Raw genomic sequence first — 13,175 nt, forward strand, 5'->3', positions numbered from 1 at the left:
GCTAGAAGAGTGGGTGGGTTGCGAGCACGCTCAAGGTCAGCCGCCTTCAGTTCGGGAAAATGGTATAGCAAAGTTCAGCTCTCGCTGAAGGTTGTCAGCGGGGAAATGGAGGGATACGTGTGCCAGGAAAATTAAGAAGTGCCTGAATTTTCGCCAGGGTTTATCAACAATGTTGGTCGTTACTTTTTGGAATTGCTGCGTAGGCAACATTTTCTCACTCGACGTTTCACTCCTCCCACTTGGAGCGTTATCAAGAGAATGGGAGGGAAACAGTTCTCGTACCAAGCTTATATATAGGGGATAAAGCATGGAGGGAACTAAGCAATGAAGTGGGAAAACCTAATTTCATCGGTAGGAACGATCATCAGGTCAAAATCAAATTCTGGGCGCAGAGGACCAATGTTAAAAAATTTTCATACCTGAATAAAACAATTGAAGATTGGAGCAGATTGCCTGCAGAGTTATTTGAGCCCTTTCCTAATAATGTAAAAATATTTAAGGAAAATCTGAAAAAGTATTTAATTTCTTAGAAATTTTAAAATTTGTACAACTGTCTACTTGATATGTGACTTTGTGGGGATGTTGTGTTTTTCTTTTTTGTATATACATGTTACCACCAGGCCAGTTGCCAAATTGTAACTTATGCAATGATAATAATAATTATAATATAGGTTTCCTTAACCCATTGTTGACCCGATTTTGAATTTACACGGAAGGCGATAGCCGTTTGTTATTATATTGGGCCAGGAACCCTCTCCATATGCGGCTGAAGTTATATCCATCCTCCCTGTTGAATTTAAAAAAAATATCCTAAAATAAATATCTTAAATATTCAAAATATCGTACCTTCACCGAAGGATAGCCATCCTCCCCTTCAATCCATGGGAGTGTATGAGGTTCCCACTTGCTGTGGCAGAAGCTACGTGGGACAGAGCAAGCGTTCAATCTCCCAAAGGCTTAAGGAGCACGAAAGAGCGTTAAAATTACATCAGTGGGACGCATCAGCGGTCGCTGAACATTACGCCTCCAGCCGTGGGCATAAAATAGCCTTCTGAGAAAATTCAAAATTCTTAATTAAATATTTTAGATATTTATTTTAGGATATTTTTTTTAAGGGAGGATGGATATAACCTCAGCCGCATATGGAGAGGGTTCCAGGCCGAATATAATGACCAACGGCTATCGCCTTCCATGTAAATTCAAAATCGGGTCAACAATGGGTTAACGAAACCTATATTATTATTATTATTATTAATGCATAAGTTACAATTTGGCAACTGGCCAGGTGGCAACATGTATACACAAAAAAGAAAAACACAACATCCCCACAAAGTCACATATCAACTAGACAGTTGTACAAATTTTAAAATTTAATCAAAATTTCTAAGAAATTAAATACTTTTTCAGATTTTCCTTAAATATTTTTACATTATTAGGAAAGGGCTCAAATAACTCTGCAGGCAATCTGTTCCAATCTTCAATTGTTTTATTCAGGTATGAAACTTTTTTTTAACATTGGTCCTCTGCGCTCGGCATTTGATTTTGACCTGATGATCGTTCCTACCAATGAAATTAGGTTTTCCCACTTCATTGCTTAGTTCCCTCCATGCTTTATCCCCTTTATATAAGCTCGGGACGAGAACGGTTTCCCTCACATTCTCTCTTGATAACGCTCCCAGTAGGAGGAGTGAAACGTTGAGTGTCAAAATGTTTCGTACGCAGCAATACCCAAAAACAACCACCAAAATTGATAAAAGCTGTGAAAATCTTCATATGAAGGTTAATGAACACTTTGGTTACCACCCAGTGAGAAATGGGTGGTGGAATCCACGTGGAACCCACGTGAAGAATTAACGTGGATACCACGTGTTTTTGGTCGTGGAATCAACGTGGAACCCACGTGGAAATTTGGTGGAAAAATTAAAACAGCAGTAGGTGCTGTCCTAAAACCATTAAAACCTCAACCACTCTATATCTAAACCTTCTATATATGTGTCAACGATTTTTCATGTGCTCTCATGGCTGCCTTTCCACGAATTATATAAAAATAGAATGTGCGATACATTTTCACATAACTAGCATGGTTTCAGGATGATAAATGACGCAATGTCACACCAGAGAGTTAAGTTCCACAAATTAGAAATTCTGTTTAACATTTTATGATAATCACCACAAATCCACTTGAAATCAACGTGGATTCCACGTGGGTCCAACCACTCAATATCCACCACCACCAAATATCCACCACTCAACGTGGGTTCCACGTGGATTCCACCACCCATTTCTCACTGGGCAGTCTTTGGTACATGTACAGGTAAATTCGTGCACAGTGTCTGCTCGTCGATGACGTTGAAACATGATTGACATATCGACTTTTCTCTTGATCTGTCAATCGTAGATCTAAAATCAAGATTGAGAGATTTTTTTAAGGTTTAATGACGAAATTCACGGCTATTTCCAGGTTTTTTTCACGGCGGACGAAATTCACAGCTTATTCACGGTTTTTAGGTATTCACGTTTGAGTGGGAAACCTGTCTATATTTATTTGTATCTGTCTATGTCTGTGTATGTCTATAACTGTGTGTCGTCATGGCACACGGACCAATATTTGTGCTTAAAATATACGTGTGTAAATAAGTGCACGGACAGTATCTGCACGTGACTCGGCCTTGAAACATGATCGAAACATGAATTTTTCTTTTAATCTGTCTATCGTAGATCTACAAACAAGTTTAAGAGGTTTTTAAGGTTTTACGACGAAAAATCAAGGGATCTGTGTTCGTATCCCTGTCAAGGCGAAAGATTTATTTTTTCTAGTGGAATTTTCACTCATTTAGTGCACCGTGGGTGAGTACGTAAAGTTATCACTGTGGCTATAATCTATAGCACTTGAAGTTTGCGGGTGAACTTTCGTGAGAGCCCAGACACTCTCGGAGGGCTTCTTTTATGTGATAGGACCAATAGCGAGAGAGAGGAGGAGCAAAATTAACGTTGCGAAATGTACATAGCCGTCCTAATTCATCATGCAACACGTGTGAGAGTCATAAGTGGTCACAGGTATTTGCAGCCAGGCCTAGAGGAGACAATATACCTACTGATTCCGAAGGTATTGAGGATAATCACTTCAGAGAAGCTCATGAAATTGTAGCCGCTGAATGAGGCACCGTTGGTGATAGACGTACTTAAAGACATACAAGTAGAATAAGTCAGGTTTGGCAACACTGCTCCGCGAGCAGGTTCACATTGTTAACTCGGCAGAGGTCTGAGAGCGACTCACACAGCGCCTACTGTTTGCTGATTGGTAGAGGGAAATTCACATGTCAAGAATCTTTCCCTTCCCTCACTCCCATAACTACAGTTGTATTTTCAACAAGGTCTCGGAACTCATCTCCTTCACATGCCAAGGACTTACTTCATTACGAACTTAATGCATGCACGTCAAGTGAAGTAAATTTGCAAGACGTGACATTAAAATTGTACAGCAGGAACTTAGAAAAGAACAAAACCAAACACTTCCTGAAATGAAGCGCTAGGCCACGCATGCCGTCTGCTGATTGGCAAAGGGAAAGCAACATGTTGAGAAACACTCCCTCCCCTCATCTCCGCTTGCTTTGGCCACACCAGCTCACCCGAAGAGATGAAATGAATAAAGTACATGTAATACCTTCAATGAAAAACCATTCAAGATTGCTCACGATCGTGGCTGCACTTTTAATTTGAAATCTTTGTATTTGGAGATGATGAAACATTTTACCGTTTCTGTAAATTCAGAAACACAGCTGCTGCACTCCCAACAATCATAAATTAAATATGTTCACATTATACGATTGCTTTGGGTAGTAATGGAACAGTTTGTACATATTCAGGCTGTCTAGCCATACATATACATATACAGTATTTATAAGATTCGACTTTGAACATTTTGCTTTGATCGCAACTAATAAAAATGCAACTGCACAGGTTGGATATTCATGATACAAGTGAGTAAATTCACAACCGAGCAAATTGCATAATAGCACCTAGAGAAACAAAAAGAGTACATAATCGCCCAAGATGTTTCTTCTGTTTCCCCACGAATTCCTTCGCGTTGAGAATAACTAGAATTTATCATGATTCAGCTGGATTTTAAGCAGCCGCAGGCTGGAATTTTGCGAAACAAACAGACACACAACCTTGCATCACGTACAATGGCACTTTCAGGACTAAAACGAGGACGTGAAAGCAGGCTCATAAATCCAAACCTTTTTTTTTAACGTTTCACGTCGAGACGTTCCTTCAACTCACTTCGACGCCGTACGAATCGTTCGAGTCGACGCAGAAGACCTCGGGAGGGTCGGACATTCTCGTGCCAATTTCATCGACAATCACGCAATCGTCCGCATCAATGCTTTCCTCGAACGACCTCTTGGCCCCTACGTTGTCCAAACTTTTCACCGTTAGCTCCTGCTTGCGTTTTCCTTTCACGGGCGACGCTCTCTGGCCTTGCGTGCTGCTGTTCAAAACCGCAATGTGCGACAGCGAGATCTTCTTGTTAAGTGTCCCGGGGGACGCGATGCGGATGGATTGCAACGATTCAGCCTGCTTGACCCGTAACTGGGACACAGTGGACGGCGCAACCATTCTGGGACGCTGGCTGCTTCCGAAAGTAGGGGGTGATAAAGTAATGACTTGGATATCTTCGTCCTTCCCTGCAGCGTGGCCCGTCGTCGATGAAGTAGTCCCCCCAGACGGTGTCCCTTGCCTGGAAAGTAAAAAAGAATTAGGGTAGTTTCCTTCATCAAAGAAAACGAAAGGCATTGATTGCGATTCGTTACCCACCATTAGTGTATTCATAATACACAAATTATTTGGTTTTAGAAATCTCAGTTTAGGCGAATGGCAATGGTCAATTTTATCCTCATTTGAAAAAGGCCAGATTGGTGCCCATGCGATGCCACTCCACGTGACGTCACAGGGACCTAGTTTCTATACGAGTAGATAGGAGTTTTACATGTCTGAGATTACCAATGTATGCATTTCTGAACTGGCCTCGACAGCTCTGTAATCGAAACTAGGCGACTCGACACGACATTCGTAATACTACTCGAAACACTCGAGTCGATCACCAACTACTCGCCTCGACTTGAGCTTTCGAGTACTTGCACATCCCTACTTGGGATTGTTGACTTAAGATGAAAATGATAAACCCATCCTGGCATAATTACTTTTAGACATAAATAATTTCTACATTCATTTTGACTCTGCTTTTATCTTAAAAAAAAAAAAAAAAAAAAAATTTCCTGCAAAATTGATGTCTTTTTATTATGCAGATTATATCTCTTTTAGTTAAATAATTTGAGTTTATCTCTTATCCACGCTCTTGATCATTTTTTGGCATTGACATCTATATATATAAAAGAAAGTCGAAAATCGTGTTAGTTAGAACACTTATAACTCGAGAACGGCTGCACCGATTTCAATGAGATTTGGTTCTTTGGATTCGTCTCAGGCGGGGTTAACATATAGGCCATTAAAAAGAGGATAATTTCACACAAAAAATTCATCTCTTTCCTATGGACATGCTTTTAGGAGTTATAGTAACACAACAATTGATAAGTCGGTCAAAACTACAAATTAAATAATTTGTTTTGTTTTTACCACTTTAATAACCGAGCTTCGTAACAATATAATATTTTAATTACTAAATATATTCAAAACATTGAAATTTTATTTAAATAATTTAATTCTAGCTAATTGTAAGCCCATCTCGAGTTGACTCTTCACTACCGTGTTTGTAAACAAATCTCCAAGCAATTGTTGACAAACGGTAATGTCCGTGTTCCTGTCAAGAAATCGAGAAGTTTGAATTCACTTTCTCGGAATGCTTTCAAATTAATTTCATCTGAAGGTGAGCTCATCAACAGTGTTCCAGAATATGATTGATCACCACAAAAATAAAAAATGGTTGATTCAGCAAACAATTTTGACGGCCTAGAACGAAGATAAGGATGACAAAACGAGGTAAATAAGGATCAAGTAGTTGGTACTCTGCATGAATTCAAATCTTTTAACTGCGTAACAAACGAAGACGAAATCACCAACTATCTATCTGAATATTTTAAGTCCTTGGACGAACCTGGATTACCAAGGCACGATTTACAGCTAAATGTAGGCTCTGTGTTCATGATCTTTCGAAGCCTAAACCAACCATAATTATCCAACCGAACGCGTTTGGTGATTAAAAAAATTGATAATGAATGTGATTCACGCGACTTTACTGAAAGTAAAATTCAAAGATAAGAAAGTTCTCATTCGGAAGATTCCATGATCCCAATGTATATGCCCTTTTGAGGTTAAACGTATTCAAATTCCAATTCGTGTTGCATTCGTGATAACGACAAATCGCATGGTCAGTCTTTCAGTTTTTGTGATGTTTGTGCTCATGTGCTAATGAAAACCCATGATTTTCTCATGGTCAATTAAACGTGGTATGTTTACGAGTCGGTAAACCATCTGCTGTATTTCTTCCTTCGCTTAAAGGGCGGAGCTAGGAACTAAGGATAGGGGGGTTTTTAGGCGCAGCTAATACTAATGGTCTGTAGGGTATAGAAAACTCGCTAAGGTAAGCGACAGGTGTAGGAGTCCCCCCCCAGACATTTTTAAGATAAATGGTTCAAAATAGTGGGTTGTGCGGCTGTGTGAACAGTAAAATATTTTTTGTTTGTTACTCATCCGTTCCCCTAATATTAGTAACAAAAGTTTTTATAAAAAAAAATTCTCTGAGCTCTTGGGGGGGGGGGGTTTAACCCCCAAAAACCCCCCTCGCTGCGTCATTGCTTCGCTTCGCTATATTTATTTAGCTTCATCCGCTTTATCTTGCGCCTGATAACGAAACACAAACTGTTGTTTATCAGAAAGTACTTGACGCAAGACATTAAACCCGAATGTGTAGGGCACACCGTAGTGCGTTTACGCATGCAGCACGTGTAAGCAGTGCATTTTTTCCAAACAGAGATACTATAACTGGGGCGACTAAAGTCATTTGATACGAACGCTGCTTCATAGGGGCTCTTCTTACACGCTTTTTAGCATCAGTCAAGCGTCGGTCTGGCGTTGTGTTAAGCCAAGTTTACGCAACAGTCTTGGACTTAAAAACATTTGTTTACGGTTAATAATACAAATAGCCAACAACTGAATGCGCATAATTTTTATTTAATTAATTGCTTCATAAAACCACAGTGCCCAAAGTTTCTTAAGCTAAAACGTAAGATAATTCATTGAAAAAAATCCGCGTAAACGTGCTCCGATCCACCCTATGTTGATTCAATAAAAAAATGTCTTTCTGACAAGCAATTTTGGTACTCATTTATGTAGTTTTATTGAATATGTATCCTTATTTTACTATAATAAATTAAATGGGATTAAAGACGATACAGCCGCTCTTGATTTATGAATGGTATAACTAAACTGTAAGTTCATTGATTGTTAGGCGGTACGAAGTTCGCCGGGTCAGCTAGTATTTTATATATCATAACGTGATTTTAATCATATGTTACATTATAACTTTTAATATTGATCACATGTTATCTTTTGCTACCTTTTACTTTTTTTTGGCGTGTTAAATACAGTGCAACCTCGATATAACGACACCCCACGGTGCACTAATAAACACTCGCTACAGCGAATTGTCGCTTTACCGGAGGTGGAGCAAGTAATAGCCAATATACCTGTTGCGAACACATATACAGGAACAGGAGTGGTGCGGCGACAGATAAACATCTATCCGATAAACGTAAGCATAAATCCAGACGAAAGGCGATGTTTTTTTGCATCACTAAATTTCCTTACTCAAATAACGACTAACTATTCAAACAATTTATAAGCGCCGCACTGAATAAAAATCATACAAAGCATTGTTTTGTCATCATTATATTTATCGAACGACAGTTCACCACATAAATTTGAGACTGAGCACTCCATTAACTTCATTTCTAACAGATCGCTAGCAATTACAGAGGTTAAGGAGTCTTGATGAAAGTCTTCCGGCGGTGAAACCCTCGCTATGGCGAGAGCCAACACCGAAAAGGGTCTCGTAAAAACGAATTTTTTAACAGGCTTATTATAGGGTCAATTGACGGTGCATCGGCTATCTCTCGTAATAGCGGGGGTGTCGCTATAGCCCGTACTCGCTTTAACGAGGTTCCACTGTAATGCTTACTTATGCTTATATGCTTCTTATACAGTAAAACCCCTCTTTACACTTTTGAGGGGGACAAGGAAAAAAAGTGTAAATCGCGGGAAAGTGTAAAATCGAGGTTAGGCAAAATTTAATTAAAAATAACCCCTTTAAATATAGTTAAATGTTCTATTTTTCATATGGATCATGTTCTAAATGAATAGTAAGTATAAAACCTTTAATTATGATAACAAAAAATTCTTTACTTGTACTGAACTCTCAGTGAGGTAGATCTTACAAAACATCAGTCTTCAGAAAGAGATCCTTTAACACAGATAATTGCTGATAAATAAGTAAAACAGATAAACATATTCCATTAACTCCATAAAATTAAAAAAATCTTTTAAAGTAAAAATATTTTAATCTTTGAACAAACTAAAAAAAATATTCGACTTAAAATCCATGTAACATTTAATTAAAAACAATATGTATCAACCTTAACTCTCAAAAAGTCTTCTTAAAATTGAAAGCAAATAATTTTATATCACAGAGTTTAAATTCAATATTCTGGGATGAATTCAGTGATGAAAAAAGAAGCACCATTACAATATGTTCTTTTAATTAGCCTTCTTCTGGAAATATTCCATTATCTTTGTTTGATTGGTCATTTTATTTGTGCAAATTATTTCTACTCTTTTTTCTATGATGTTCAACAGCTCTAATTCTCTCTCATTTCCTGCAACAGTTGGTAAATGTAGCTTAGTGCACTTACAGCAGATATAGCATTGATTGTGCTTTCTTTTGGCATTTCTGTATCATCATCATCCTCCTCACCTGTCTTGATATTTTTAAAACATCTGGGATTTTTGGATTTTCCAATGACAAATGGCCTTAACTTTTCACTACCATTAGCATTAGCACCTTACAATATGTACTGTTAAATACACTTTGCTATGCTTCCCACCATGGCAAGATTCACCTCTAAACTCTTAAAGTCTTATGGGGAAGTGTATTGGAAAAAAGGCCCGTCTCATCAAAATTGAAAATGTCTTTTGGAGCATACCCTTCTATATGCTCACTTAAACGATGTTCCTTCCACTGTGCTACTGTTTGGGGAACAACACTATTGGACTCACCACAAATTGTTTTGTATACAACATTATGCCTAGTCTTAAACCTGTTTAACCATCCGTTTGAAGCCTTGAAGTCTTCAATTCCCAGCCTCATTGCCACATGTTGCGCTTTTTCCTTCAAAATAACTCCGCTGATGGGTATGTTCGAGGACCTGGTGCACTGAAACCATTCTTTTAAAATTTCTTCTAGTCTATCATATTTCGAGTACAGGCATCCCCCGAGTTACGTAAGAGATGCGTTCCGGCAGACTATGCGTAAGTCGAAATTTACGTAAGTCGAACCTTTGCGTTGGCGCTTCAGAGATTGCTGTATAACAAGTTGTGTCGTACAGGAATGAGCGCAACCACATACGCCACCACATCCATCGCTAGAACTGCAAATTTTCACGTTGATTATTGACTTGGGATTTATAAGCGATTTTTCTACAGAAATTAATGAAATTTCCTTCGAGGAATGACAAAAATGGGTCACTTTGTTATTTTCAGCACGTAAAAAACTCTATAACTATTCGATATTTTTTCTACCATAGGTTGTACAAGCGAATATATACTTCTTCGCGCTCGCATTCGAAAATTAACGTAATCATTTGAAATACGGTTATCGCTTACGTAAGTACGGATTTACGTAAGTCGAGACATACGTAACTCGGGGGATGCCTGTACCTACTTAACATATTTTCTACAGATGGGTCGAATAGCAGATTTCTCAAACTCGAATATCGAATTCGAATATTAAATCATTGCTCGAATATTCAAATACCTCGAATTTTGAATACCTCGAATACTAGAATTGCACAAAGCATATTATTTCTTTAAGCTTCTTATTTCTTACTAAGTTTCTATTTCCCTTGATGAATGTATAAATAAAAAGGTATACAGTGGAACCTCGATCTATCGTTTTTCAGGGGGGACGAAAAAAAAGATAAATGCGGGAATGTTTGACTAGGTTGCCTATGCAGCAGGAAACCCAGGATTTTGGCGAGTGATTAAGATTTCCTTCAAAGGATTCAAACCGGAATTTAGCTGATTAATGGAATATTTTAATTTTATGGAAACAATTTGGGCTTATAGTTGATTCAACTAACATCTCTTTCAAATATCCTAAGGGGACACACCACCTCGCGAAAAAATGATTGCATGCCATCTAGGCTTTTACACTGCTACGATGGATTTCTGTCTGATGTATATTATATTCTTATCTACCAAACTCCATTTCTGCGGCACGCCGATCTGATACTCGGCTTCATCCAACTTCTTATTTTCAACAGGTAGCTCGCTTTACCCTCACTCCTTCTGTCAAGTGCTAGCGGACAATCCGAGGCGTTTTGCAAAATACAGGCGCTTCTCCACCGGATTTTTTCAATTATTTTCAGTCCATCTATGGAAGTTCTCAAGAGATAAGCAGATGAATTCGAATTGCTAGCGGGGACAAAACCAAAAATCCTGAGAAAATATCCCTTCGACTGTGACAATAGAGATTCATAGCATAACTCATAAATTGTAACTTGATATATGTTTTCGAAAAAAAAATACCGCATCAACTTCCGAGAAGCTCAGTTGCGCGGATATCGAGTTTCGCCAGAATGCTAAGTCTCCTTCGTATTTTGACATTTATTTCTTTGCGTAAAATGCTTAAATAAACTCAGAAATACGTCGTGTTTGGTCTTATTCTTTTTGAAATTACGCGAACAGTACAAATATTTCAATCCAATAAAGGTGTAGTATCAACTGACGAAAGTCATTGTTAGACACCTTTTGTGCTAATAGATGACTCATGCAGCGGTTGACCTCCACAGAAATGGGGAACTTCGAAGCTGGTAGGAAAAAAAGATCAGTGGGGGAGAAAAGGGAGGGCCCGAAACACGTTTCTATTGTTCTCGTGTAACTTGGTATTTTTTCGAAGCTAACAAGGTCTTCTTAATAAGGTCAAGCTTGTAAGGTCTTCGTAATATGATCCCTGCGCGAGCTGTGACCTTTTTTTTATTTCGAAGAAGAGGAAAGCTTCAGAGGGCTAGTGCTGGGGGCTAGTGCTGAATGGAGGGGAATACCGGATCTTGGGAAATGCGCTAATGTAAGTATCCCTCCTCATGCAGCAGTTGACTCCCAGAAATGGGGAACTTCGAAGCAGGTAGCCAGAAAAAGGTCAGTGGGTGAGAAAAGGGGGGAGGGCGTGAAACACGTTTTTATTGTTCTCGTAACTCGATATTTTTTTCGAAGCTAAGGTCTTCGTAATACGATCCCTGCGCGAGCTGGGACCTTTTGTTTGATTTCGGAGAAGAGGAAAGCGTCAGAGTGGGTGAGGCGAGTGCTGAATGGAGGGGGATAGCGGATCGTGGGAAATGCCCTAAGGTTGCTATCCCACGGCACTGATGTTCTCCTGGTGGGGGGAATCGGGGATTTTCGGATTTTTTCACCCGAACATTTTCGGTTCCCCTCGTCGAACTCTTTTCACCGCTCAAATCCACGAATTTGATGTAATTCGTCAACTTGCGTAAAACGGCGCTAAACGACTACAGTTCTCTACATTTTTCCGAGTCAACTACCAACGACGCGCGTGCGACAGTGTATGATGCGAAATTCAAAGTATTCGAGGTATTCGAGACAGTATCTTTAGCATAACTATTCGAGACCTCGAATATCGAATACTTTCTAGTATTCAAGGTATTTGAGTATTCGCGGATACTATTCGCACATCTCTAATATTTTCGCCTCTTTGCAATGGGTCCGCAATCCACTGCACTGGTTTCTATATTTTGCGAGTTTTAATAACAGCTGTGTGTTATTAAAACTCGCAAACTAGTGTTTTATGTGGACATTGGAATCCAAAGTTCTTTGGCAAGGGAAACGCGTGAACCTATACATGCGCGAGTCAACTCTTCCCAACATTTTTATTTTATCTTCTATTGAAAAAAAATTCCCTCTCTCATTTCTAGGCGATTCCGTATTTGATTTACGTTTATTGACGCTGTCGCGAAAAAAAGCAGGGAAAAGGAGATTATGATTAAAACGACTTTAAAATTAATCGAAGAACTTGGTAATAATATACGCGAAGGAGAACGCCCAGTGCGTGGATCATCACGAGAACGACTACGAGTATAAACATAGCGTCTATATTTGTAACTACGATGCTTACAAGTGAAGTGGAAAACCTACAATACTTAAAAAGAAATTTAAACTTCGCAAACAACCTGTCTCAGGAAATCCCGCGATAGTGGTCAGAAACAGATGAAGAAAGAATTATTGTAGTAGTTCAAAGAGGCCGTATTAATGATAGTGGGGCTGGTGACAGGTATGCCAAAAAGGCAAAAAGGTTGTAAATACAACTTCCTTTCCTATATTTGCAACCTTCTTGCAAAAAGGTTATCCCTGCCTCCGATCTCTAAAACTCTTTCTTCTTGATTACGGTGCGCTATCCGCCATGTTCCCTTTGGCTGCCTGGCGTAAATAGCGGGTCATTTGAAATTTTGTCAGCGTAAATGCGGGGAAGACTTAACATTGTAGAGATACTTAAATAATCGGGACTCGACGAAAATGTCGCAAATTGCGGGAAAACGTAAATTGCGGGGGCGTAAAAGCGAGGTTCTACTGTATATACTTAATTATATAACACTATGTCTATATGCTTATTTATGTAACACTTTTTTGTACATTGGGTTAACACCCGTAAGAATAAACAATTATTATTATCACATATATACAGTAAAACCTCTATGTAGTGAACCTCTTTACACCATAAACCACCATACTTCATACCACCCCTAGGGTCCCGTCAGATCTGCATGTAAATTTATAGGCAAACCTCTTTGTAGTGAACCTCTTTATCTCGTAAAACCTCCACTTAACATACCAAGGAGACACCCCCGAGACAGCCTAACAACCTCCGCAAA

General features: G+C 39.0%; 1 protein-coding gene across 1 annotated transcript in view; it reads right to left on the minus strand.

Annotated features, from left to right (window-relative positions):
- Positions 1–3,680: 3,680 nt before the first annotated feature.
- Positions 3,681–13,175, minus strand: part of LOC124172810 — a 113,505-nt gene continuing 104,010 nt past the window's right edge. The window contains exon 16 of the mRNA XM_046552296.1: positions 3,681–4,741. Coding sequence (XP_046408252.1) covers positions 4,276–4,741 — 466 coding nt within the window. The 3' untranslated portion in view covers positions 3,681–4,275. The remainder of the gene's footprint in view (positions 4,742–13,175) is intronic.

The sequence above is a fragment of the Ischnura elegans genome (genome assembly GCF_921293095.1).
Source record: "Ischnura elegans chromosome 13 unlocalized genomic scaffold, ioIscEleg1.1 SUPER_13_unloc_3, whole genome shotgun sequence".
Taxonomy (NCBI): domain Eukaryota; kingdom Metazoa; phylum Arthropoda; class Insecta; order Odonata; family Coenagrionidae; genus Ischnura; species Ischnura elegans.